The sequence below is a fragment of the Vanellus vanellus genome (assembly GCF_965231255.1).
Source record: "Vanellus vanellus genome assembly, chromosome: 2".
NCBI lineage: Eukaryota > Metazoa > Chordata > Aves > Charadriiformes > Charadriidae > Vanellus > Vanellus vanellus.
Window position 1 is genome coordinate 115064979 of NC_138906.1, and position 27743 is coordinate 115092721.

General features: G+C 36.9%; 1 protein-coding gene across 1 annotated transcript in view; it reads left to right on the top strand.

Annotated features, from left to right (window-relative positions):
• The window catches only part of LAMA1 (laminin subunit alpha 1), a gene marked incomplete at its 5' end in the record, with an annotated part of 104677 nt that overhangs the window by 59157 nt on the left and 17777 nt on the right, over positions 1-27743 (top strand). Inside the window, 23 exons of the mRNA XM_082479179.1 lie at positions 2126-2362; positions 3293-3436; positions 3792-3971; positions 4591-4776; positions 5617-5744; positions 6765-6885; positions 7016-7153; positions 8837-8958; positions 9757-9843; positions 10105-10298; positions 11296-11438; positions 14431-14529; positions 15453-15564; positions 15722-15884; positions 18195-18405; positions 18597-18713; positions 18804-18967; positions 20125-20263; positions 21382-21475; positions 22772-22888; positions 24766-24948; positions 25264-25418; positions 27168-27311. Of these exons, the coding sequence (XP_082335305.1) occupies positions 2126-2362; positions 3293-3436; positions 3792-3971; positions 4591-4776; positions 5617-5744; positions 6765-6885; positions 7016-7153; positions 8837-8958; positions 9757-9843; positions 10105-10298; positions 11296-11438; positions 14431-14529; positions 15453-15564; positions 15722-15884; positions 18195-18405; positions 18597-18713; positions 18804-18967; positions 20125-20263; positions 21382-21475; positions 22772-22888; positions 24766-24948; positions 25264-25418; positions 27168-27311 (3378 nt within the window). The remainder of the gene's footprint in view (positions 1-2125; positions 2363-3292; positions 3437-3791; positions 3972-4590; positions 4777-5616; positions 5745-6764; positions 6886-7015; positions 7154-8836; positions 8959-9756; positions 9844-10104; positions 10299-11295; positions 11439-14430; positions 14530-15452; positions 15565-15721; positions 15885-18194; positions 18406-18596; positions 18714-18803; positions 18968-20124; positions 20264-21381; positions 21476-22771; positions 22889-24765; positions 24949-25263; positions 25419-27167; positions 27312-27743) is intronic.

Sequence of the window (27743 nt, forward strand, 5' to 3'; positions counted from 1 at the left end):
ACTTGGCAGCTGCTCTTTAAACCACTGCTTTGTCAGCTAGCAGCTACTGTCATTCTTACCTAATGTTCTGCAAATACAATGTGCTGGTCCCCGAGCATTTCCCTTGAAGTGTTTCTTTCATAGGGTGATTCCACAGCACTTGCCAATGATCAAGTTTAAATATGTAACTGCTCACTTTTGGGAAGTTACTTAGCATTTCTTTTGGTTACAGCATCACAGTAATTAACATGAATTACACTAGGGTGTTTTAGTTACTTTCTTGATGCAACAAACAATACAGTGATCTGTAGGTAACAGTCCCAACAGAGACTGCCCTGTGCTGAATAGTCAGCTGTGGCAGGTTGAGATACAGTGCAGTGTCTACTGGCAAACCCTGGAAAGGCTCTTGCGTGCTTTTTACAGGGATGAAATGGGGCAGATGCTATCAGAAGCCCAGCTGGTCTGTTTTTGCAACAGACTGCATTAGTGGGATACTTCATCAGTCTCCGTTTCTTGCAGTTTTCCTGGTATTTAATATCCATTTTTGGGTGCAGTGATGGAGCAGAGCTGTAGTCATGTTTTGCTTACAACCCTTTCCAAGGGTGCTGCAGCACAGTTAATTGTACCTTAGAGTCCTTATTTATCTTTATCACATATAGATAGAGATTGAAGTTCATGTAAATTATTTCTATTATGATTCTTGAAATAGGGTTTGATGTTCAGAGCTGTAGACCTTTAATGATATCTGGGTGTCACAGTTGTCCACTTGTTTGGTCATGAAGTGCATTAGACTAGTCAGTGTAGTACTCAGTGCTCGCTGCTAGAGTAAAAACTACTCAACACAAAGAGTGCTAATGGTGAGCAGCAAACTTGTGAAGAATACTAAAGGGTACATAATGATGTGGGTCTTTGTGTAAAGTGCTTTACAAAGTAAGGCTTTTCATCTCAGAGATGATAAGGAAAGAAGACTCAAGGAAAATGCTCACAGTCAGGTGATAGATGGAATGTACTTTTTGCCTGCACTGTTAGAAATAACCACAGAACAAAACCAGACTTGTTAAGTAACCACAGAGATGAAATTAAGACTGAATCATAGAATAGTTTAGGTTGCAAAGGACCTTGAAGATCATTGAGTTCCAACCCCCCTGCCATAGGCAAGGACACCTCCCACTAGGCCAGGTTGCCCAAGGCCACGTCCAGCCTGGCCTTGGACACCTTCAGGGATGGGGCCTCAACAACCTCTCTGGGCAATCTGTGCCAGTGCCTTACTGCCCGCAAAGTGAAAAACTTCCTAATGTTCAATTTGAACCTGCCCTCTTCTAGTTCAAAGCCATTCCCCCTCATCCTATCACTACATGCCCTGGTAAAAAGTCCTTCCCCAGCTCTCCTGTAGGCCCCCTTCAGGTACTGGCAGGCCGCAATAAGATCTCCCCGGAGCCTTCTCTTCTCCAGGCTGAACAGCCCCAACTCTTTCCGCCTCTCCTGAAGATTAGATTTGCTTCAAAAAAGAATAAAAAATTTAATACATCCACTTTACATATTTGTAATAACAGGTTCATATTACTGATTGCATAAAGAAGGATGGACTCTGCCAGGGAACAGTATTCCTTTGGTACTGAGCTGCAGTGTGTGCTGTGGATGCAATGAGATTTTTAGTTTCTCATCAAATAGTAAATGAAGCTTGAGCAAGATTTAGGCCCTATTAATGCCTTTTGAAATCTTAAAAGAATGTCAGTATTAAGATTTTTGTTTCTATCATATTTATAAAGGTATTGTACTTATGGATTCCTTTCCTCCAACATTTATGTAACATTTTAATTTACTTGCTGCACTCAATACACAGTGTTTTAAATAAAGTCTTTTGGATTATTTTTTTTTTTTTCCTGGAATGGGTTTCTTCAGCTTCTTTGATTCCCAACCCAGATTTGGGAATTAACAGAGCTTCTTACTTTTTGCCAGCCACTGTTTACTGGAAATGCAGTTCTTCGTTCAAATGTGTGGATGTTCTTCCTTTTTATTATTTTACAGTAGTTGTTGACAAATACTGAGTTTTAAGAGCCACTCTAAATTTACTGTGCTGTTTGTATTGTAGCAAAATTGTTTTTAAAGATCTGCTATTTATGAACGTTTCTTCTATTTATCTGAGGCTTGCAACTGTAGCGACACTGGTTCAGCCAGTCTCCAGTGTGATGTATTGACGGGTCAATGCCAGTGCAAAGTTGAATTTGGAGGGCAAGACTGTTCCAGGTGTGCATTAGGCTACAGGGACTACCCGGACTGTGTTGCCTGTGACTGTGACTTGAGCGGAACCAGAGCGGAGATGTGTGATGACACTGAAGGACTTTGTGGTTGTGAAGAAGAAACTGGCATCTGTACCTGCAAGGTACTGAAGTATTCAGACACTTTTGGGACAGCATTGGGTTTTTCTGGTCATTTATTACATAGAAGTCATGGAAGATGTAGGGCTGAAAGGACTTCAAAATGCAATCTGCATCTCTTCTTTGAGACATTTCCAAGTACTCCTATATCATCCCTAAAGGGTTTTTTGTGCCAGCACTAAACAGGTCTTATTATTAGTCAGCTGTGTTAAAAACTGCCCACTTTGGACAGACAAAAGCTGGCTGTAGGCAGAAGATATAGTAATGTTACTAACATGGTGGTGTTATTTCTGTTCTCAGAAATTCCTGTTATAATAGTAGACAGTTTGTCTCTCCTACCTCCCTTTGTTTTGTTTTACATAGCCAAGTAATTTTACTTCCAGTTTGTGGTCATAAAATTATTGTGGCATGGTACTGTATTCTCTTTTAGAAAGAATTCATGGAATTTGATGTGGATGCATGTTAAGAAGTCAGGATCAAGACCCATTGTATGCCTAATCACAAAAAAACATAGCTGACGAATGTTAGACTTACCAGTTGGGAATTGAGTGCAAAACCAGACACTTGATAATAGGTCCCCTGATTCCTATTCGTACTGAGCAGTTTCTTTGGCTTTGAGACCCTGTTTTCAGGCATGGGGGCTGGGGGGAGATTTTTCTATCTTGAATGTAAATGTATAGCTGATAATTTTTGCTAGAAAATCAAATACATGAGTTTAGCTCGAATGTTCCATTTTCTTTTTTTTTTTTAAAAAACAGCATTGGAAAATAATGAAAAAAATAATGTACCGCATAGGAAAACAGAATAGGTACAAGATTTGACTTCCTGTTGTGTAGTTTACATAGCAACTAGTTTTTCTTCCAAAAAGAACTATCTTTCATTCAGCTAGCAAAGTAACATGGGTGTGCTGTTATGTTTTTTTTTATTTCCTCCAGGACAATGTATTTGGTCTACAATGCAGTGAGTGTAAACCTGGAACTTTTGCTCTGTCTGCTAACAATGCACTAGGTTGTACTCCATGCTTCTGTTTTGGGATGTCCACATTTTGTTCTGAATTAGAAGATCACGTGAGAATTCCTGTAAGTAAAGTGGCATAAATATACAGTCACAGTTTGGGGTTACCCTCGTGTTAGGTACCACACTGGTGTGCTTAAGGTTGCATACATTTCATGGATCAGGCTGAAAGCAGTTGGCTTGTTTACAGAGGCAGTGGCATATGGCAGAATGAAAAAGAAAGCAAATGGTAAGTGGTCATAGTCTTATTTCTGAAACCTTGTGCTTCTTTAAAAAAATAAACATGTTTCCCAGTTTTTTTATTTGGGCATTTATTACTCTAAGATGGACTATCAACTATATCAAAGCAGCTAAAATTGTTTAATTAAAACTGAGATAGAATATTTTTCTTCAATGAATTTTTTGCTCCTTGTGTTGCAGATAACCTTAACTCCAGATCAGTCCATTCTGCACGTAGTAGCTCAAAGTAACCTAACTGGAACAGTGGAAGGAGTATTTTCACAATTTCCTGATGTTTTGCTGGATGCTGCCATAGTCAGAAAATACTTAAATACAGAAACATTTTACTGGAGTTTACCAGAGCAGTTTAAGGGAGACCAAGTAAGATCATTAAATAATTAGATTGCTTTGTAGATAATTTCTTTATTGTCTAATAGTCACTCCTTTATTGTAGAGCAGTCATTTTATCTTGATAACATTTTTCTGTGTTAGTTCTGTTCTTGTAGGTCATAATGTTATAAACATCCAGTGACTTAACTTATTTATAGCAAGCACAAACAATGTGTTTACATTACCCTTTCCTAATGAGATTTTTCTTGACCTTGTAAATTGATAACAACCATATTTAATTACTATGTTACTCTTCAGAGATAGTGTAGGGTGGGAAACAGTGATGTATTCAATTTTAATTTAGAAACCTGAAAGAGTTTTCAGCCTTGCTGCTAGATTCAGTGTAAAGATCATGGAATCTCTGTTGCTTAGGAATTAAATGAAAATTGAGTGCACACCTTGAAAGGGCCTAAAAGAAGAATCTGAGACAGCTTTTTAGTAATATGCATTTAACCTTGGTGCAAAACCTGCTGAGTTTAGGTCAATTTTCATGTTTTATTGCCAATTCTTCAAAGAACTGGCAGTTTTAAAGTCTTCTGATGATGTTAAAATAGTTTCAGCTAGTAGCTCTAACCTTGGAATAAATAAAAGTAATTTTTTACCAAAACAGCTCATGGCCTATGGAGGGAAGCTGAGATACACTGTTGCTTTTTATGCTTTGGATGGCTTTGGAACCTCAAATTTTGAGCCACAGATCCTAATGAAAGGAGGTCACACCAGCAAGTTGGTCATCTATGTAGACATCCCTTCTCCAGAAAACGGAGTAAGAACTGACAAGGAAGTAGAAATGAAGGAGGTAAGCCAAAACATCGGTGTGAAAATATTTCCCTTCTTCAAGCTTTTACAGAAAAGCTCTCTATATTTAAGAAAACACTTTGAAAAATGCATCATCAAATAGGCTGAATAAATAGAGCACTTGGATTAAAGTGCATCTATTTTAGGGGAAAATGGCTGTGCTATAGCAGGAAATAACATTTTGACATTGTTTCCACTTGCTGAAGGTGTTGATGTGGCAAGCTTTTCAAACACAGAGTCAGTGATGACTGAGAGGCAGCCAGGTATTGTCATTCTCAGGCAGTCTCGTAATTTTGTAGCCTGTATGTTCTGCTCAAGACCAGGCACATCACGTGGGGCAAGAATCTTGGTCTAGCAGGAGCAGTAAGTTCCAGTAGTGCCCGCTGGACAGTTTCAGAGGAGATAACGATGACCTCCTTTGGTCTCTGGGACTCTCTGCTGACTGGGGCTGTGGTGAGATCTAGTTTGTCTTCTTGACAGGAGGCAGGACACATTTACAGCAGCTGTTTCTAACTGCACATCAAATGAGTGGTGTGAAGTCCTGGTCTTCTGGCTAGATCTGGGTTCTCCAGATCTAGCCAGAAGAAACTGCCATGCAGGCCTGGATTGCTTTCCTGTAGAAACTGGTCATGGAAATTGAGTGCAGGGAAGGGAAGGAGAGGAGAAATAATATAAAACTGTGTCTTCTTCTAATGTGGAGCAAGTTTTTTGATTTTCTGGGACATAGAGTTTAGATATAGTCACCATGACAGCATTTCAAAAAGAATGCGTAAGGAGGAACAGAGCATTGCCTTGAACTAAGCTTGAACACTCATGGTTTTAATATGTGTTGTTTCCCTAGGATTCTTGGAAGTATTTTAACTCTGTGTCTGATGAGCCTGTCTTACGTTCTGACTTCATGTCTGTGCTAAGCAATGTTGAATACATCCTTATCAAGGCAGCTTATGGCCAAGGGTTACAGCAAAGCAGGTAAAGCAATCTCCAATTGCATTTACTGTAATTTAACCTAGAAATAGTCCCAACTGAGTTATACAGTAAATTTTTGATTCAAATTAGAGAAATTTCAAATTTCCTATTTGTGACTTTTGTTCTTCCTCTGATAAGAAAACATTTATGACCTATAACGGCAGCAGAATCTGTCTTTAATTCTTTCTGTGAAACACTAAATGTCTCTGCTGCTTACTTTGTCAGAAAAGCTCATAAAGAAGCACAGAGCCTTACAAGCTGATGCAGTGTTCTGCAGGATGGGTGATACAGTTAGATGATTTCTAAATTATTTCCTTCCCTTTTTTTTTTTTTTAATTGAAACACATCGTCCCCTGAGTTCTTGGGCTTGTACCAATCTAGCTCTCTCCTATAGCTTTATGCACAGTGGTAGTAAACCACTTCTTTATGGTAGTGGTAGTAAAATATTCCCACCTCAGAATGGTAGCCTTTTACTGCCATTTTGAACAGAACTAGGTTACTAATGAGAAGGAGGAGATGGGATATAGTCATTGCACCTGTAAGTTTGGAAACTTACGGACAAGTAGGGATGCATTCAATGAAAACCCAATATCTGTACATCTTCACAGCTGTGAAGAAGCGTGGTTCCACTTCCAGACTTGGACTATTTTTGATTCACAAGCCCTCAACTATATTTTTGTAATCTCTGTCCAAAAATTTGTGGGACAAAACAGATGTATTTCTGTCTAGGGTTTCTGAGGCAGAAATACATACTCCTGTATGGTGGGTTTGTCAAGTTTTGCAGACCAATGGGATCAGCCTGTATTACTTTGAAGTACTTCTGATTTTTTTGTTGTAGGTCCTGAAATCCCATAAATATGTAAAGAATCTTCATATTTTATTGAGATATTTGCATGAGGAAAAGGGAATCGAGGGAGATGATGCATGGTAGCCCTGACCTTTAAGCATGAAAGTGCTTGGATCTCAGTTTTGGTGCTAGGACTTCTCTAGATATTCACACTGTCTTCTGCATGTATCTTGTAGAATTGCAAATATCTCAATGGAAATTGCAGTGAAGTTTGAAGAAATGCATCTAGGCAGAGCCAGAGCTCATCTTGTAGAACAATGTAGATGTCCTACTGGTTATGCTGGATTGTCCTGTCAGGTACAGAATCCTTGAATCCTTTTTGTGTGTCTAGTAGTAAGATAATAAAAAAAAAGTTACTTAAGTGCTTGTTAGAATTGTTTGTAACTAGATCATATTTTTTTTTTTTCTTTTCTCCCCTTACAAATAGAGCTGTGCTCCAGGATACCACAGGGGAAAGCATGCAGAACTCAGTGTAAAAGAGCCTCATGCTCTGATAGCACCTTGTGTGCCATGTCAGTGCAACAACCACAGTGAAACCTGTGATCCTGAAACTGGAAAGTGCTTGGTATGTACAGTTTATACATTTTTCTATTGGTACAATAGAACAGTAACCTATGGAAGGAGTTTCTGGGAGAAGTATATGGCTGTACTATTTGGATACAGTATAATTTCTCCCGCAACTCTGAAGAATGGAAAATCTGAGCAGTATTTCCCTTAGGGTCTGTTCAGCAATATTATCAAGGTTTTTGGGAACTGACACCTTCAAAATCATTGATTATTTTAGTTTTAGTTTTACTTTAAATATAACTCGTGTATCAGTTCAGTTTATCTGTTTTTTTTGTGAGACTATTTGGGCTTCTGTCCTTGGTCTGGCCAAGGTGTGCTTAGATACACAAAAAAGAAGTAAAGAAATCAGTAAGCCATACTACACCACAGACTAGGTCAAAATCAAATTCTTGTCTATCAGAAGAGAGTCCTCTGGTCTGCTTTAAGTGAGGCTTTTTTAACTCCTGGAGACTAAAGTAGGATAAAGATATACCTCAGCTAAGTTAATTTGCTTACTTCTCTCATTTTATCCCAGAGGTTGCAAAGAGGGGCCGCATCTGACTAACACATTGCCTCTCTCTTGTGGGCTGACAGCCCTATGGACAGCAAATTCTCAGCTAACCAAATAAGGCACATTAAGTCTGTTCTCTGGTATGGCTCAGTATTATTTCCTAAAGTTTTTTCAGTTTCGTAGTTTTTCCAACGGTGAGTTGGTCAGTTCAAAGTCAACTTCTGTTGAGTTCATTCTTGAAGACAATTTTTTATGTGAGTTTCTTTAGTCCTTCAGGCTTTTTTAAACTGTTTTTTCGCTTTCAGGTTTGTCTAAAGTATGTCTCTCATGATTAAGAGCTATGGTTCTCATTTGTGTAAGGCCAAAACACATTGATCTTTCACGCTAGTGAATACCTAGTCATTCTTCCCCTAAGCTTCTTGTTGCAGGGGTGGCAAGTCACCTACATGTTAAGATTGCTACTTAGACATTTCCAGCTGAGTAGCGTAGGCAAAAGAGACGGTTTTTACCTCTGTCTTCTGCTGCCGTATAATAGGAGGTTGCATTGCTACTGCTTACTGTCTTCAACTAACCTTTAAAATATACACACTCTCAAGAATATGAATCAAAAAAAAAAGGAAAATAGAAAAAAAGGGAAAAAAAGAGAAACTGAATTTTATTCACTTAGGAGACTAGTCAGTTGAAGTATGTTTATAATACCAATTTAGTGTGTTAATATTAATATCACTGGCTGTTGATCAGTACTGTTGACAAATTATAGTGTCTGTTGATGGTCCTTGGTGTATAGCATTCAAATGCGTTTGCTGAAACATTGAGAGTTATATTTTTCATCCAGCTATCCTGTTTAATTTTTCCATCAGTTGCTGCTTTTTTTTTTTTGAGGATTTTTTGTTTTGTACTGTGATTTTCTGGCCTGAATTGGATTAATAGAAGTAGACATATATAAACCTTAATGGAAATTTAGAACAGAAATTAGGGCAGCCTGCCTGAGGGGGCACTCACATAAGAGAAAATGTGCTGGCATTCTGCTTATTTTTGCATAATAGGTTCCTCCACTGGGAGAATGCTGACCAATGGACAGTGACATTTAGAGATGATTGTTGGAAACTGTTTACATTTATTGATTGGGGGGAAGATAAAGTTCCTCTTGTTTGTTGTTTTAAACTCTCTGAATTCCTTTTTGTGTATCAGAACTGCAGAGATAACACAGTTGGTGATTACTGCAGTGCTTGTGCCCCAGGCTACTATGGGAAAGTAATTGGATCTGTCAACGACTGCTCTCTTTGTGCCTGTCCCAGGGCCAACCCTGTTAGGTAACCAGAACTTACTAAATCCAATGTATATTTTAGCATTCAGAATTTCTTGTGCTGTCTGTCCTGCCTCCTACTCCCCCCATGATATGACAACAGAAGTTAATTATCATCATATGTCCGTAATTTTTAGGCATTTGAAATCTACCTATTTTAGTAAATGAAGCTTACATTCTGAGTTGTTCACAGCTAGTGGTAACTCTGTGAGGCTTTAAAATAAAATGATTAACTGATAGATAAGTCATTTTTTTTTTCTCTAAGAGTAGATCAGCCACATAGAATGTTTTGTTTTGTTTTAGTTGCTCTGACATGATTTAGTTTCAAATGTGGGTCTCTTTCTTCATTCGAAAAATAATGCTTTTGTATTTACAAAGATTCAGGCCACCTTCAGTTAATGCAGGAACTTTTCATGAGATCAATCCTAGGGCAAGAACAAGTACTCTTGAAAAGCATATTTGCTGTGTGCTTTGGGATAACTGAATCAGAAGAAGAGTCTAGCAACTCTGTTGTTCTCATGCAATTGTCAGATATATACCATAGCCATATCAAGCAGCATCCATTTTTCATTGTCTTATCTTTTAAAAGGAAGGCCATAGGGTGCCTTAGCATGTTATATAGTAAAGTTGCATTAGAAAGCCAACTTTTTAAGAAACAAATAATATAAAGTTCAAATTCTAGAGCACTGCATCTAAACAGAGGATGCTCTTGCTCACAATATTTAACCTGTGACTGAAGGTGTTCTCTGTCTTTGTATGGTCTTCCACTTATGTGCTAGCAGGTATTTGTTTATCCTTCCTCCAGTTTTAGTCCCACTTGTGTCCTGAAAGGTGTTCGGGATTACCACTGTGATGCCTGTCTCGCAGGGTATGAAGGGCAGTACTGTGAAAGGTGAGTTACACATTATGACCCCATTTATCCCAACTCCCAAGGACAGTTTGATTAATACGAGCCATATTTGTACTCAGAATGGATTATTCAGTGTTCATAAATAAATATATGAATGAGTGATCAAGGACTTAGGGTGATTTGTTAGTTACTGTTAAGAAGCCATTGATTAAAAACCTATCAGTGATTCTCAAAGGTAAATATAACATCTTATTTCATGATGAATATCACCTGATGTTCAGTGTCCCATTCCTCCCTGTGTAGGTGCTCCCTTGGCTATTATGGTGACCCTCAGCTTCCTGGTGGCAGTTGCCATCCGTGTCGGTGCAATCCAAGTGGCTCTGTTCATGTTAATTGTGATCGTGCAACTGGCCAGTGCCTCTGTAAGCAAGGCGTGACAGGACAGCTCTGTGAGGAGTGTGAACCGAGACATCTTCTTGTGGAAGACGAGTGTGTTTGTAGGTGTTTTTTTAAATTGTTTACTTTCCCAATGGGCTTTGGTCTATTCCAGTGATATTTATGTGCACATGATTATTCCTTGAATGTTTTTATGATGTCAGGCCTTCTTCTTTCTATGAAAGGAAAGAAATCTTAACAACTTAATATTTCTGTAAAACGGGGGAAGTTGGACAAGATAATCTCCAGAGGTCCCTTCCAACCTCAACCATTCTGTGAACATAGAGAAAACTACAGTAGAGATCATAATACCAGACAAGCAGTTAATCCTTAAAATGGCTCATTTAGTGTTACAGACAAGTTTAAGGAAAGATAATCTTACTACTTTTTTGCTGTCTGTAACACACCTTTATTTATTTGAAAATGCTGAATTCCTATGTCATTGATCATTTGGACGTGAGGTTGCTATAATAATACTTTTGGAGTTATCCCAGGAACGTAGACATTCTCCACCAATAATTAGTAATATTCCACCAATAATTAGTCATGTAATTCCTTATGAGAGGGTGGATAGCATAAAGACATAGCAAGTACAGTAATCTGCTTATACAATGAATTGGGATTTAGGACTCAGATTTTGCTTTGTGTAAGCAAGAAAAACCCCAATGAATATGCTGAATTACACTTGTATAGTCTTGAATTTTCTGTCTTCCTAACCTGTTTGGTGAGTGTCAGTGGCATCACCTTGGATTTATATATACCGCAATACAGCTAAACAGGCTTAATAAGCTTATAATATATCATGCAACTCAATAGCCAGCAGGATCAATAAGGCTTGAATGCGTGCTAACCTAAGGAGAGTATGTTTGGAATAGGTCCGCTCTTGGGGTAGAAAAGGGGGGGCAATACTACAAATCTGTATACTCAAAATTACTATACTTAATCACTCTTAACTCAAAAGGTGAAGGAACATACTGTGTAAATCAAAATAAATTTCAGGTATTTGGTGGCTTCTTTTTAATACTAATATTGCTTCCTCCTCTTAAAATGCTTATTTAGCTTGTGATGACAACTGCACAGGAGTTTTGTTAAACAGTTTGGATAATCTCAACAAGGCCATACTTTCAGTGAACCTCACTGGTGTTGCCCGTGTGCCCTATGGGATATTGTCAGAGTTGGAGAATGCAACAAAACATCTGAAGGTAAAATGAAAAAATAGTAGAAATACTTAGCACATCTTCAAAGCAAAACTTACAGCCCATCATGCATGTCAGTAATTTAACGGAAGCGTTCCTGAAGTTCATGGCTTGAACATGTGTATGTGTGATACCAGATTAAGACCATTATGTTTGGTATAGAACTATACCTTAAGTTATTTATCTGCCCGTATTACTTTCTTTTTGTTGTACTAGCATTTAAATAAATGAATGAATGTATTTTTTCAGTCAGCACTGCAATCATTGAATGTGCTGTACGTCTGTGCTTCACCTGGATTAGGTGCATCCCTAAGGCTGTCCAGTCTTGCTGAAAGCAAGGGGAATAATTTTCAGAAGTGAAACAGAAAGGTCAGGCCAGGTCTTTTCCCTTTTTGGTCCCTTTGCTAAAGAGCTGCCAAGGCATAGATCTTGAGGCTGTTTCCCTTAGAGTTCTCAGGAGGAAGGGGTCTGGCAGGCTGCTTCTCCATTAGCCAGGGTGCCTGGGATGCAGCAGTTTGCTTTCCTTTTGGTTGTGTGGCGGTCCAAGTGCCTTCCTAACTGTCCTCCATCTCAGGACACAACAGCTAGGTAGAATGTTTCAGTGTTGGATGCTGGCGGTCCAAGTGCCTTCCTAACTGTCCTCCATCTCAGGACACAACAGCTAGGTAGAATGTTTCAGTGTTGGATGCTGGCGGTCCAAGTGCCTTCCTAACTGTCCTTCATCTCAGGACACAACAGCTAGGTAGAATGTTTCAGTGTTGGATGCTTTCAGGCTGCTTGTGTCAAGCTTTCCTTCCAGCTCCTCCCCCCCCTTAAACAAAGCATGAAATACCACATTTTGTGGTTCTTCTAGAGCATCATTTACTGTTGCTGAGGGTTAAGTTCATGTGGGGTCTGCACAAAGTCAGAGATGAAAAGAATTCTCCCTGCTTCGTGACCACTAAAATATGCACATTTATTGAGCCTGCTCAGCAATAAATCAAGCAAGACAAGACAGAATCAAAGCTATTTTCTTTGTATTCCACCATATCACAACAAAATCAAAATAATTTGAGCTTTCTTTTGCTGCTGGATTTGGCAAATTAAGAGTTTAAATTAAAATTTCTTCTATTTAAAATAAAATGTAAGGCAGAATCAATTCTAATCGATATACTTCAAAATGTTAATAATTACAATATCTGAAGGCAAACTTGATTAAATTACATGTTTATGCTTCAACAGAGATACTCTTATCCTTTAGTTTTAGTTGGTAACATTTTAGTTATAAAGCTTCAGTTATGCTTCCCTTCCTTTATGCCATAAGGCATAAACATACTGAATTATTGTAATACTTTAAGTATACAATTGACTTGCTTTCTGTAATTGTTTTGTATTTGAATAGGAGCATTATCTTCTGGGACTATAAACATTATTCACTATGTAGCTTTTATTTAGCACTTTAATTATAAAACAAAGTCAAGTATTGTTTAAGTTTCTCCTTTAGTATATACTTTTTTAATATTAAAATCAAATCAAAACCAGCTGTCAATTTCTTGAAAGTGGGATGCTAAAAATGATACAAACCTGCTTGTGACTATGATGTCAATTCTGTTTATGTAAGGCCACAATGTTTTTTATATAACTTAATCATGAAGGATAAGTTAGTACTCTTGTAATTTTTCTCTGGAAACAGGTATTCCCCTCTTTCTGGCTAGTCAAAGATTACCTTCCCTTTTGCTTTATACCAAAGTAACTGTAGCCAGAAGCCGAAAAAATCCCCAAGTTTATTTGCCTGAATTACAGATCTTCCCTGAAGGGCTGTCACCTGCGCCGCTGTGTGACGTCTTTGCCTCAGGACCTCTAGTATTTCATCTTTTTCTATGCATTAGGTGTGGGTCTTCCAGTAATGAGAAAGTTATTAAATTGTTTCGTCGTCTTCTCATTACAGTCCATCTGAGGACTTCCTTAGTTCTGTTTTTCTAGTTAAAGCCTCCTGCTTTACTCCTCCTGACATACCTAGACATACTTTCTGTCCCATTTTGGGTTTTTGAACTGAGCTTTTAAAGAAACTTTGTGCTTTATCCTAGGAGGGTCAAGAGCTTCAGCTTCTGTTTCTCTTTCACTTGTTCTTTCCTCATCCTGGGGAAAAGACTTTGAAATTTACATTTGACACAAGGCTGTTGGATAGTCCTTGTGTATTTCTTTAAAAAGCTGGGCAGAATGATACTTACTGTGGTATTTACAATGGTTGGATCTAAAACATCTGAAATCTAAAAATAACCTTTTCCAGACTTGCTCTCTTTGTAAGAGATGCCTCAAGTTTCTTTGCATCTTTACAGAAGTGGTGTTCTGTCACAGGCCTTGAGTGTATCAAATATGATATGCTTGGGTACAATGGCCTGTTTATTGCCATATAGAAGAGTTTTGAGGTGACCTTGAAGCCAAATACAGCCTATTATTTATTCTCTCATTGGTGAGAGGATCCGCAGGGCTGCTTGGTGTTAAGTTATCGCATCGGGGAGTCTAAAATCTTGAACTCCTGAGTGCCATGCACTGGGTTTTGACATGGAAGCATAGAGCTTTCCAAGGTCATCCTCACAGATATACACTAGACACAGCTGTTTTGACAAGACCAGCAGCTGACACAGTAGCAGCTGTGGGACTGGATAGAAGCATTTAATTTGATGGACCTTGGAACTTCTCAAAGTCGGTTGTTTGGGCAGCTCAGACTGTAGTGAAATTGAGAATCAGGAGAGGAGAGATTATGCTTCTTTCCTCTTACTCGATTCAAAGTATGACATGGCTGAATCCTTGTTTTCTTATTTAAAGAAATGACACACTTTGTTGCATGAACTGTATGCACGTAATTACTTTATGTCATCTTATGTGCTTTGCAAATCAGTCATTTAAAACATATAAATAATCTAAATAGTGTGCATAGTTATTTTCTTCCCAGAACTTTTCTGGACACACAACAAAGTCCTTAAATTAGTGTGTTGTCTCTTCTTGTTTCCTATAGGGGTCTATAGTTCCTAGAGAAAATCCAGCTTACTCATTAACTACAGCAAAAGAAAGTCTTCTGAATTTATCAGGCAGAATTGATCAGCTGCATGAAAAGGTATGTGCTGGCCTCTTTATTCATAGCCTTTCTGGAGAAATCCTTTGAGATTTCATAGCATGGTACATAAATGACAGAGATCTATTTAGAAATTATTTTAAATCTATAGTGTTCCATGAAAGACTTCAGTCCATTCTGTAGGCTCTCTGAGGAGGGGAGTTAGTTGGTCTGTAGAATTCTCTGCAAACTACAATGTTTCATGATATTGTACAGGACATTTACATGGTTTCTGTTAAAGTTCAGAAACTTTTTGTACTCTGATCTTTTAAGGCCCTAAAACTGGAGAGAGAGAGATACTATCTTCTCACTAGTTTTAACATGTGGAGCTTATTCAATTATATAATAGCTCAAGATTCACAAAAAAGTCTTTGATACCTATAATATTGTGTTTAAAATGATCTCAGCAGAAATAAATCTGTTGAAAATCTGCATGAAATGTAGACAACACTTGTATTCTTTATTCAGTTTTAACACAAAAAATGTAGGTAGAAAATGGACAATGGTATTTCGGCCATTAGAGCTCATTTGCTGATCATGTATACCTATAATTTTCTGGCCATGTATAACTAGGCGCTTGCTCTAATAGTGTTGTTATTGCTAAAACTGATGCATTCAGAAAAGTGATTTTTTTCTTAAGATATATTAATTGTAGCTAAAAAAATATATAATGTTTACTGTGGTAAAGAAATAGCTTTGGTAGTTATGATCTTATTGATTATGAAAATAATTGATAACACAATTCTTCACTGATATCAGAAGGTGGAAGCACCAGAGATTTATGAATCAGGTGGGTCTACCTTACAAAAAACATTGTTCCCTCTCACAAAGTATTCTCAATAAAAAAGTGTAAAAAACATAGACAAATGTCATTAATTAATCAGTGTTTTAGGAGAACTTTCAAAAGATTATCTCTTTTATTCTAGTCATCTAGATTTTTGAAAAAAGCTTGGCAACTTAACACAATGACTCAGAAAACCAGGAGTAAAAGTCAAGAACTGACTGGATTTATTGACACAGTACATACAACCATCAAAGGTATCCTGCTTTTAAGATATTTCCACTTCTTTACAGAAGGCTATTTCCTTCGCAGGTCTTAAAGAACTATTTACATGGAAAGTGCTGCAGTTTGAACAGGGGGTTCACATATAGTCTGTTTTAATGGTGTGACTAAATTGTTTACTCTCCTACTTAGTACTTGCTGAAGTTGCTATGTCGCTAAATGAAACACTGGGCCTGGATCTCCCGCTGTCAAATGCTACATCTCAGAGCCTGCAGGATGATATTTCTGCCCTTTTGGATGCCTTGCGCAAGAAAGATTTTGTTCAACAGCACCATAATGCCACCAGTGTCCTAAAGTAAGCCTGTTCTACTGAAAACTTTATTTCGCATACATCTATACTATGCAATAATGCTTTTTGGAGAGATATCTGGAGAGACATTGTGCCATAATAAGAGGCAGAGTGATGGATAACTAGCCCAGGTGGAGTTATATGAACTCTGAATTTGGAGTTACATTATTTGAAGATATTTGGGCATCTCATGTGATACTAATGCAGCCAAAGCCTGTTCATTTGGACGTGATACAAAATTCCATTGCAATAAGTGAAAAGACTCACTGGTTTCAGTTAGATTCAGATCTGGCCCTAATACACATCTCCTTGTTGCTTTTGGCTAGGGAGACGTTGAAGAACTCTCAGTCAATTGCAAACCCAGGAGATGGCAGGTCTGCTGAAGGGCATGGCGATTTATGGTCACTGGAATATGTATCACATAGATTTACAAATGAAACCAAGGCCCTTTTTTCAGCATTCTAAGCCACTGTTTAGGATTGTATTCCATTGTCTTGACTTGTCCCCAGTTAAAGGCTATTTTAAAATGGCTTTTATATTCATTTTTTATTAGTGCTTATTGCCAGACTTGGCAATATAAAAACATTAGCTGTTCCAACAGTCAGCAAAATTTTTGTTCCAACTTCCGAAACAGTAATATTGCCCTAGTCCACCAAAAGCTGTGAGAATGTCAACATTGGCTTAAAGGGACAAAGATTTAGACCAGAGTGGAATATTTCTGAAAATTTGACTTTATTAGGTGCTTTGGATTAGGCAAGATAGAATGTTTATGCTGGTAGCATGTCTGATTTTGTACAACAGACTTCTGTGCTTGTCCTTGTGCTTGATATTAAATTATATAGAAGCTAAACGGACTAGAAATGTACCGTTTATTCTTATATTTTTTAGGAACTTCAAATAGCTGCTTTTTTTGTGCTTACAAAAATGTTTTAAAAAGTCCTGTTGCATAGTAACAGAATGTTCTGACTTTCAACATCAGCTTTTGAGCTGTTATACAAGGCATTTGTAAATTAACTTTTTCAATTATATGCTTTATTGAAATTTCTGAAAGTTTTCTGGTAAGTATCCTTTGACAGATTGAAGAGGAGAGTTAATAAGATTTATAAGATTGTTTGCTCTGCAGAATTTATCATGCAATGCAGCTGTAAATTCAAAACTGATTTAAATAAGCAGCTTGACAGTGCATTTTTCAGGGAGCAGAAGTTACCACATGGCTCACAGTGGACTGAGCTTGTGATGACATACTGTTAAGCAACATTCGTAACTCAGGTCTCCGCAAATCTGCCATGTAAGGCCGAGTTCCTAAATAATTTGAAATATAACCTTTGTACTTTACACTGAAATAGAAGCCGTTACTGTCTGTAAAATACTTTCATTCTTCTTTCATAAATTTTTCAAGGCTGTGGCTTCTGAGTGTAAGGACTGTGAATTATTAGTTTTAAGAAATACATGCAAATGCACATCTGCTATTCAATAAGAATGATAGAATGTGTTTTGCTGTATATAATTGTGAAACAAATTACATTTCTTTTGCTTTGGCTGAAGATCTATATGATTTGAAATCTGATTAAAAGGGACAAACATTTATGTAAAAGTATCATTACAGGAGTTGTAGTGTGCAGCATATGTGCTGAAACAAAGGAAATTTTAGGATAATTTTCAGTTCAGTTCCTTCAATACTAGAAAGTGTTCAAAAAATATTCCCAAATAGAACAGCTGAAGTGATTAACAACTGACAAATTTGGGGGATGTTTGATATTTCCCATATATGTCTGTTACTGATTTCAGAAGATAAGATAAGCTATTGCTCATTTCAGTGTCCATTTTAATAAGGTTATTTTTATTTGATATTTACAATTTTCAGGACTCTTGGGTGTATGTCTTTCAGTTCTGGTTGCTTATTTCTTTCCCATGTCAATCCTCAATTGATGTTTTGATGCTACATTCAAAATATGAATCGTTACAATTAAGACATAGAGCAGTCCCAGAGGAATGTTTCATAGAGGTTTTCATGTGGGGGATGTCCCAAATAACTCCAAGCAAACGTGATTTATACTAGCCCCTTTTCCCTCTAGTCACCACATACAAAGTTTATGAACTGTATTCCTGCCTTCTCCCCGGGGCAGTCATCTTTTTGTGCGGTAAGATGAGTAACTAAGCTAACGTGTATGTATGTTATTACAGAAAAAAATTGAAGACTTTTGTAAGAAGATGCATTTAAATGAATTTCATGTGACCCCAATTTCTCCTCAAGAAATCCATGCCCAAGTTTCTCCTCTGACATTTATTTATTTTTCTGATCCCTCTCTTTGTCAGAGCTGCAGAAAATTTGTTGATCCGGGTTCAGAAAGAATATCTTAAACCCCAGCAGGAGCTTGCTGAACTAAAAAAGGATGCAAGCCAGCTCTTATCAAAGCACAACAGCAGACTGCAAGATGCTCAGGACCTGGTGAATAAGGCGCTTGCTAACATCAATGAGACCAATCGCTTGTTTCCTCTTATCTCTAGCAACCTGGCAGAGTTAAATGTAAGACTGGACAATCAGTGCTGTTGCATAAGAAATACCAAATATGAAATTGTGTTTAAAAGCTGCTTTTCAGACTGTATTATATTTGTACGTGTTTAAACATGTTAATATATGCGATACCTTAAAAACTCACTCATCTGCACTAGCTGACTTTACAGACTACTATAAAAAACACTTGATTTATGCTGTAGGACAAAAAGCTAAATATAAAGGAAGGTGAAGAAGTATCGACCATACTCATTAAAGAAGGGAAGGTCCTAGTGAACGTTGCTGCTGCTCTTGCCAAAGATGTAAAGAACTCTACATCTGTAAGTTCTTAAGTTTTAACATCCTCTTTGACCACTATCAGGTGTATTTTACTATTGAAAAAAAAAAGAGGAAACAATTTTGTTGTCCAGAACCTGGAGGTCCACCAGGATGGGTTCGTCCTATGGAGCACCAAATTGCGACACCATGTGGATGAACTGGTGATGCAGATGTCTGTGAGAGGAGTGCTTGACCTGGTATACAGAGCCGAGGACCATGCTGCCCAGTTCCAAAGACTTGCGGATGCACTAGAGAGGTAGGAAACTTGACAAATATGAAATCAGGAGACATTTGCAGTAGTGTCTGTCGGATTTAATTTAAACAGGTAGTAGTGTAATTCACTAGAGGAGTTCCCTGCCCGTGGCAGGGGAGTTGGACTAGGTGATCTTCAAAGGTCCCTTCTAACCCAAACTATTCTATGATTCTCTGATCAATTTTTATTCCCCATTTCAAATGCTTTTTACTTTCAGTGCAATGTGCCTTTATTAAATGATATAGAGGGAGTTGATTGGTCTTGCATTTCATGTGGCTTACTTACACAGTTAACTAGTGAATTATTAAATGCTCAGTGAGTGTATCATTGTATGACTTGAAAAGCTTCTGGGCTGTGTATGAATACTCCTTGACAATATATCTCTGGATCTCATCAAGCAGCTATTCCTGCTATGCCTCCGTTATTGCCGCTTTTAAAGCATCTTGCAGAAATAAGTGGATTGCAATTTGAAATCCACTCAAATGCAGTCTTAGAATTTGAAAGTTTGGAAGTAATTCCGGTTAATTCAATGGAAATTAATCTTCTATCCCAGGAATTCCTCTAGGAATTCTTGCTGTTTGGTCTTTTGAAGTCAGCAGATACGTGTGTTAGAAGTTAAATCATATCAGATCGGAAAATTTACCTGTATTTTAAGTTTGAGAACAGAAAATTTTGCTCTGAGTAACACTGAGCAACTCTGGTGACTTCACTGCAGCCATATAAATTCAGTAAAGCAAAATTTATAACAGAATAGCTTTCAGATGCTTGTAATTTCCTCCTAAGCTCTGTATTTCTCTACTTTGCTTTTGAGCTCCAGCTGGGAACTTGTTTCTGTTCTGTTTAGGCGATGTGATTTTTTTGTTCTTCGTGCAAAATGTGACTTAACTGGCTTTATAAATTGAAAAACTGACCATAAGCAAAAAGGAATAAACCAGAAAAATAATAGATTAAAACCTTCTTTGAACTGTTTTTTTTTTTTTTTTCAGTTCAAAACAATGAACTTAAAGCCCCTTAATCAACACAGGGCAAGGTGTGCTCGTTTTTTCAGAGTACATCATGTATTCTAGAAAGATGTGCATGTTGTAACTGAAGATGTGGATTTTATTTCTTGATTAAGATACTGTCATGAAAAGAGAATTACTTGTTAATTCTTTGTTTAGTGGTCTCTCTAAAGTAAGAAATGTGACTCTGAACACAACTGCTGCTGTCTACACCCACTCCAGTGTTAAAAGTGTGATTGAAAGAACAGAAAGTTTGGCAGATGATGCATCCAGAGTTATGAATGGCCCCTTGGATTTAGTAAGTATCAATATTAGTATTTTAATTAACGTCTTTCCCCTTCTTTTTGGGAATATTTGTTCTAATTGTTTCAGCAATTGAATGTTCTGTTTACCTTGCTTTTCTCTCTGCCTCAGTACCATTTACCTTTTTTTTGTTTGCTTATTATTTTAATGTCTAATGTATGGTTAGCTGGACTGGACTTGATTCTGTGAATGTTTATATCAGTCATCTGACATGCATTCCTGTAGAACTTGGTTGTGGTGTTCCCTTCCACTGTCTCCTTATTCATCCTGTCCCTCTTCCATTTCTATCTAGATATTCCCAACCACAACTATTTTGCTTAGTCTAGGACATCTCATAACCAAACGTATGTTTGTCTGTCATCCACCATCCCTCTGCCTTGCGAGATTATCAGGTTGTTATTGAAACCATAGATTAAAAAGACCTGACCAGCTACCAGTCTGACCTTATTACTTTCTTTACTTATTACTTATTCTATTTCTCTCCCTGTTACCTCTTTCTGCTTTTCATGATTGTAAACCCAAGGAAGGAATGGGAAGAAATGTGTGGCATGCACATTATGACTGGAGAAACAAATATGTGACAATGTATTTACATGATAATGATCAAAATAGTTGGCATTGTTTTGTGAGCTTGCATGTTATTTTATAGCGCTCTGTCTTATTAAAGCATTGTACAGCATGAATTCTTCAAGGTACTTTTCCAGATTTTCCAGTTGGAGAAATAGATTAAAAGAACACTTTAAAGACTGGGATTTTGAGTTATCTCACTTTAAAGTGCTCAGTGCCAGGAGTTTTGATTTAGGCCTGGAACTAGAATTACTTATGTTCCAAAAGGTAACACTGAATCAGTAGCAGTGTTCAAACTAGAATTTGGTGGGTTTTGTTTCACAGTCGTCTTTTTTTATTAACCCACAAAGAGATTCAATGTCACATTCTTGGAAAAATGGTTACAACTTGTATTTTTTTAAATTCATGCTTGATAAGTTAATAAATAGAATATCTCATAAGTAATGACATCATTCAGTAACTTGAAGTAGACATCCGCAGATACTTAAATGTTTTCAGTCGAATTTCTATTTTTCATACGTGGCAACTGATGTCTGTGTTTTTCAGCCTGAGGAGTCTCTCAGTCTTCTTGGAAAAGAAACTCTACTGCTTAGCTCCAAATTTCAGAATGAAGCAAAAAATCTGAATAAAAAAAGTGATGGTCAGTTCTTTAGAGTTTGCATTTCTGCTTCTATTTCTTTTTCTGTATCTGTTTTTGTGGGGATTTTTTAATGTGGATTTTTGGTATGTTTTTGTTTGGTTTTGTTTTAATGAGCATAAACTAAGATAAAATACTGCATATGACTATATATATACTTTTATACAATTAAGATTAATGTATTATGGAATCGTGTATTATTTTAATTTTTTAGGTAAGAATATAATTTTTCTCTGTAAACATGTAAAAAATTGGCCTTCACTATACCTCATTTACCTCCAAGCAACGGTTTCTTTAAATGGCTGTTTTTCCAAATGTTATGAATTAAATCATTAGAGATTGTGCAGTAGACGAACAACAAACATAATTCTTGAAGAAATACATTAATCCAATTTTATTTAAAAATCGTGGATTACACAAGTATGTAGGATGATATATTTAAATCATAATAATTTATTTTTACTTGTTCTTTCTACACAGCCGAAATACAGAAGCAAGATGAACTTTTTTTATCTGTACAAAGCGCCTTTTGACTCAGAGTCCCTCTATAAATTCCAAAATCCTTTTGTTTGTGGTTTTTGTTTTTGTGGGCTTTTTTGTTTGTTTGTTGCTCCAGAGATATAGCAAAGCATTGGAGTCTGCCCTATAAAAGTTCAAAAAAGCATTTTGAACGCAGACTTTGTGTAGGAGCAGAGGCTGGCCTTAATGGAAGTTCTGGACAAAATTGGACAGAAAGTGAATGTTTCACAGAGATAAATTGTAACTGTATAGTGGTCTTTGCTTTTAAAATCAATGGCTTTACAAATATGTATACATTTTATGTAATTCAGATGGACAGAATACATACACTTTTTGTTCCTTTTGTTCTACATATTTTTATTTTTAGTGAGATGATTCTGCAAACAGATCACAAATAAATGAAAGAAAAACACTTCTTTGAATGGCTTCTGTCAGATATCACAAAAAGTGATGAGCATCATAAGAATTTTAAGGGTTCACAGTCATGGAATTATTTTAATTTATAGTATTTTCCTGACTATGTTTCTACCAATTCAGTCTAGTGGAATTGGCCAAAAAGGATAACTTTGACTGGAACAGTGCAGTGCCTACAGGAGCTTATCTTGTGCATACTGCATTCATTTTGCATTCCTGTTTGTAAATGGTATTTCTGTTGAAAAACAAAAAACCAAAAAAGTTCCATTAAATGAGTGAACACTTGTTCTCCCTAGATATAGGGTTTGTGTGGGTTGTATGGTATTTGTTTATGCATAGAAAAATCATAGTTATTTCTTCCAACAGGCCTTTTATTTGGATTGAGTGAGTTGAACAAAAAGGTAGAAAAGATTCAGAAAAGTATGAATAAAATTGTCAACCAGCTTAATGATTCCCTGTTGACACTAAGAGCATTGCCTAATGGTAAGTGAAATTTATAATGACATTTTCCTTATTACAGAACCATCTACCACAATCATAATAAAATCCTGTTCATTATCTGATTGCAGAGACGTAGCAATAAACTTTACTGGAGACTCATTTGGCCTCCTGCTTTACAAGGAATATTTTCCATTTTCTTAGTAAACCCATGAAACATAACTGGCTTATCATATAAGGTCTGTAGTCTTATTCCCATTTCACACTGCTGCAAATCAGGAGGTGCTCTGAAAGCAATATAATTATACTGATGAGAAAAGAGTGAAGTCCTAGAATATTTAATCCCACATGGACAGAAACTTAGATATGGAACTGTGAGGTTTTGCTTTCTTTTGATAGCTTGCTTCAAAATTGTTTACACTGCTCTGTGAATCTCATCATCTGCATCTAAATATTTTCGTGTTGTAAATATGGACTTTGTTTAACTGATTAAAATGTTCTTTCTGTGCTTTTCCAAAACCAAAGAATTCCCCTTTAAAAAAAGTGCTATTATTTTGGATAAAGGCAAGACCTAGAGTTCATGGAAACTAAAATGTCTTTGAAGTTGTGAATAAGAGGGTCTAAAATACTTTGCCAACCCTAATAATGTTTTTTTTTTCAAGGTAGAAAAACACTCGTAAAGGCCTCCTGCCTGGATGAGTCCAAAGCTTTGAAATACTGATTTTACAACTCAGGCTCTTAACTCATTCTAAAGGGTGATATTAGTGATAAAATTACACTGGTATTAATTGCAGGATGCTATCTGACATAAAGCTGCACATTGAAAATTAAGGCATTATTAAAATCATAAACCAGTCCTTAACTCACAGCTTAATATTGTGTGATTTCAGTTTTGTTGTTACATTTCTCAACGTTTTCTCTTTCTTTTCATCTAAGCAGAGATTTGTGGTGGTGGTGCTCTGTGTGTAGGGTAGTTGGTCGTGAAGAAGTATCCCTGCAGACCTAAATCAGGCCTCTTGTGCCAGCTGCAGCATCTTCCCACTATTTTGGGCATAGGGAGTGTAAGGCGCAGGCTGAGATTGGGAATGGTGCACTCACTGTATAAGTGATCGTAGCACAAAGCAAAGGGAGTGCTTGACCTTCTGCCTCACCAGCTTCCTGTAGGATTCAAAACATAAATCTCAGACTAGTGACTCTGGGTGGCAACACTTATTTACGGAACTTAAACACTATGAGCCTTATGTATTCATATAATCTTCCTGTTTAGATAGGCAGAATCAAGTTCTCCATCACTGCATTCTGTTTCTATGTTGTATTCAAAGCTGGTCATGAAAAATGAAACACTTTCCTAGAATTCAAAACTTGGATTAATCCAAGTCTGTGATCAAAAGATGTGAAAATCTAAACTGATGAGCCTTAATTAAAATTGCTGCAAATTATATTATTTATATATATGTGTGTAGTATATTTTATTATTATATACCTCTGTGCATGTGTATGTGCATGAACAAACATAACCACATCTATAGCTACATCCATACCTGTATCACCAGCTTGGGAACACTTACCACGTTTTTTTTGTTGAGGGCCATAGCCGTGGTCATTTTCCAACTTAATAACTGGGCAAGAGGTGTTGCACCAGCCTCCTGACATTCCAGTTTCACAGAAGGTAAACTTCCCACTCTGTAAGCCATGATGCGTTCAACTGTTAAGCAAAGTTAGATCACAGTAGGTCTTGGTTTGAAGTTCCCACCACAGACGGAAGAACACAAACAAACAAAAATATAACTGACACGTAACTGACAGCATTTCTAGTGCTTTGACTGTGTTTGTATCTGTGTTGTTATGAAGCCATATATGACTCCCAAGTATGTGTGAAAGCTGTGGTTTTTTTTTTTTTTAACCTGAGAACTGTGTTTCAGATACAAGAAAACACATGCTTGAGGTGAAAGAGCTGGCTGTGTCTGCAAACACCAGTAGTGTCGTGGGTTTAAGTCACTTTGGGGATTTCAGTCAAAAGCTGCTGAATACTACTTCTACATTGTCCCGAGTTAATGACACGTTGAGGAAAACTAGTGAACTTATAACTGATTCATCAAAAGCTGGTAAGTTTGACGCTTCATTGCTCTTTAGAAATGTCACTGCTTGCAGAAGCAGTACTAATATTCAATTTTAATAGGCATTAAATATGAGTCTGATGGACTGAAAGTTTATTCCTAATTCAATAAAAATGTGCTAACTTTTTAAAAGACCTCTAGAGAACCCACATGGGATACCCTTAAGTATGCATATTCCTTACTGATATTTAAAACTGCTGAAAACAAAATGATCAGAAGCAGGCCACCTGGGCAAAGTATTTTAGCAATGAAAAGTACATGTCTCTTTCAGCCTGCATCAACATTTAATTTATGTTTTGACAGCAATCACAGCTGAAAAACAAGTTAAAGAAGTCGAAGCACAAGCGAGTCTTTTATTGGATAGGTTGAAACCTTTGAAAATGCTGGAGGAGAACCTGAACAGAAACCTCTCTGAAATTAAAGAGCTCATCAGCCAGGCCCGCAAGCAGGCAGCATCTGTAAGTTCCGTCATCCCAGACTTAACTGGCTTCACTTTCACTTTTAGCAAAGAAGTTCTTTGAGATAAAGAGCCTAAAATTTACTGTCAAAGTGCCCGGTTGTTTCGGGGTTTCAGTGAAGTCCGAGGGCACTGACTGATGCTAAGAGCATACCGGCAGGGCTATTGGTATGTTTTATAGTTTTAGCTTAAAGTTTCTCATTGTATTTGTGAGTTTGTCAGAACAGCAAGGCAGTAATTTATTTACTATTTCCTTTTGTTTCCTAGAAAAATAATGAAATATAGTATGTCAGAAAGCAATCATAGAGATACTTTGGTGAGAAAGAGATAAGTAAGGGTATGGTGCTGCCATTCTTTTTAGTACAACATATTAATTTCTAAGCTTATTTTAGAGATTGATGTGGAGTGTCTCCAGATAACATCAAGTATCATTACAAATCTTTTAACAAGTGTTGATTCTGTCAATAATTTTCTTGCCGTCTATGCCCTGCCATGTCCATATGTTCTTTGCAAGAAGCTACCTTGCATCCAGAACACTTTAAGATAAATAATATAATTGTTTTCAAATCTCTGCTCCCTCCTTAAAGACAACAAAAGTGAATTAACTTGTACTATGGACCACATTAAACTGAGAGGAATATGAGAATGACTTTGCACTCAGTTATTTTTGGTATGCCTTTGGCTTTAATATTGGTATGTTATTGTAAGGTTTAGGGAGATTTTGTTTTAAAAAATAAAAAGGCTTTCAGTTCTTTCTGCCAATCTCTTTAATTATACGGTTATTGCTTCTCTGTCACAGTCTACTGAAGCTTAATGAATCCACTACAGAAAAGAGGGAGTAGTATTTTCTGAAGTGTCATAAACTACAGAGGTTCCTGGTGGGGTGAAAAGAAATATTAGCAAAATCCCTTTTTCCAATTTTGAGAGTTTATTCTGTTGTTTTGTAGACTTTTACTAGAGGAGAGAAACTTTACATATCTGTATCCATATACATGTGCACGTGTGCTTTATGTATTTAGATGTTACAGGCATATTCAGTGGAGTTGATGAAGTTAAGGCTATTCTGTTAAAATGGGTTTTCTGTCATTACGCTACCAAGCTTCTTGGAGTTTGGCTGCATTTAGTTTGAATCGATGTCCCATCAGTATACTAGGCAGTGTTCAAAGGAGTTATTGGTATGACAACAGGAATATGAATTTCTCTCTTTAAACTGAAAAAAGTTTAACTTGTAATATATTCTCAAATGTATTTTTTGAATAATCATGTAAACTAGGTTGTAAAACTTTGAAATAACCAGAATTATTGCAGACGCCTTTTAAAAGTTTTAATTTTTTTTCTGTCATCATAGACTAGAAATGATGATTCCTTTTTTTCCAAAGGTTTTGAATTTCTGTATCTTTATTTTCTGATATTAATAGTTATTACAGTGGCTTTTACTGATATATGGGCTGCTGACCCAAGATTTACTGATATTTTCTGAGGTATTTGAATAGTTTGATTTACTGGCTTCAAGTCTCAAAAGAATAAGTGAATTATGACAGATTCCATTCTTTTCTATTTGTGAGTCTTTTTGTCAGGTGACACCTAGGAGATTGCTAAGATCTAACCCAGGTAGCAATACTTAGGTTGCGTGGAAGTATCTCAGGAAATGGCTTTCATTTGTTGGTCAGAAGTTAAGTACATATTCCAGAAATACGTGCTGTGTACACTGAGGCTTGTTAAGATTCCATTTCCTCCTTTTCCCCTCCAGATTAAAGTTGCAGTATCAGCAGACAGAGATTGCATTCGTGCCTACAAACCCCAAATTTCATCTACAAATTACAACACCTTAACTCTCAATGTGAAAACTGCTGAACCGGATAACCTCCTTTTTTACCTGGGTAGCAATGGAAAGGTACGTTTCTGGCATACATTTACTGACGGCGTCAAATGTTTTAAATGACCATACATATGTTTTTTCCTACTTGGCTTCAAACTAAGTATCCAAGTGAGGGAGGCCCCTTGCAGACAAATGCGTTCACTAGGGTTGGAAATATTTTTGTGCCTTACGTGATTCCAGAGATTCTCAAAGGTGGAGAATAAAAGCACCTGATTCCTTAGCATTGCCTCTTGGCCATGTCACGAAACTCCCCCTGATAGTGCTTTTTCAGACTAGTAGGTCACTTCACATACACTCAGAAATGCATATTTCTGTATGTCTACGTGTGTGTGCACATCACATGTTTTTACAGAACTATAAAGAAAACATTCCCCTACTTGAAAGAAGCTGAGTTTTTTGGTTTCATCAAGAGTAAAAATGAGGAAAAACTTACTGGGACTTATTTTG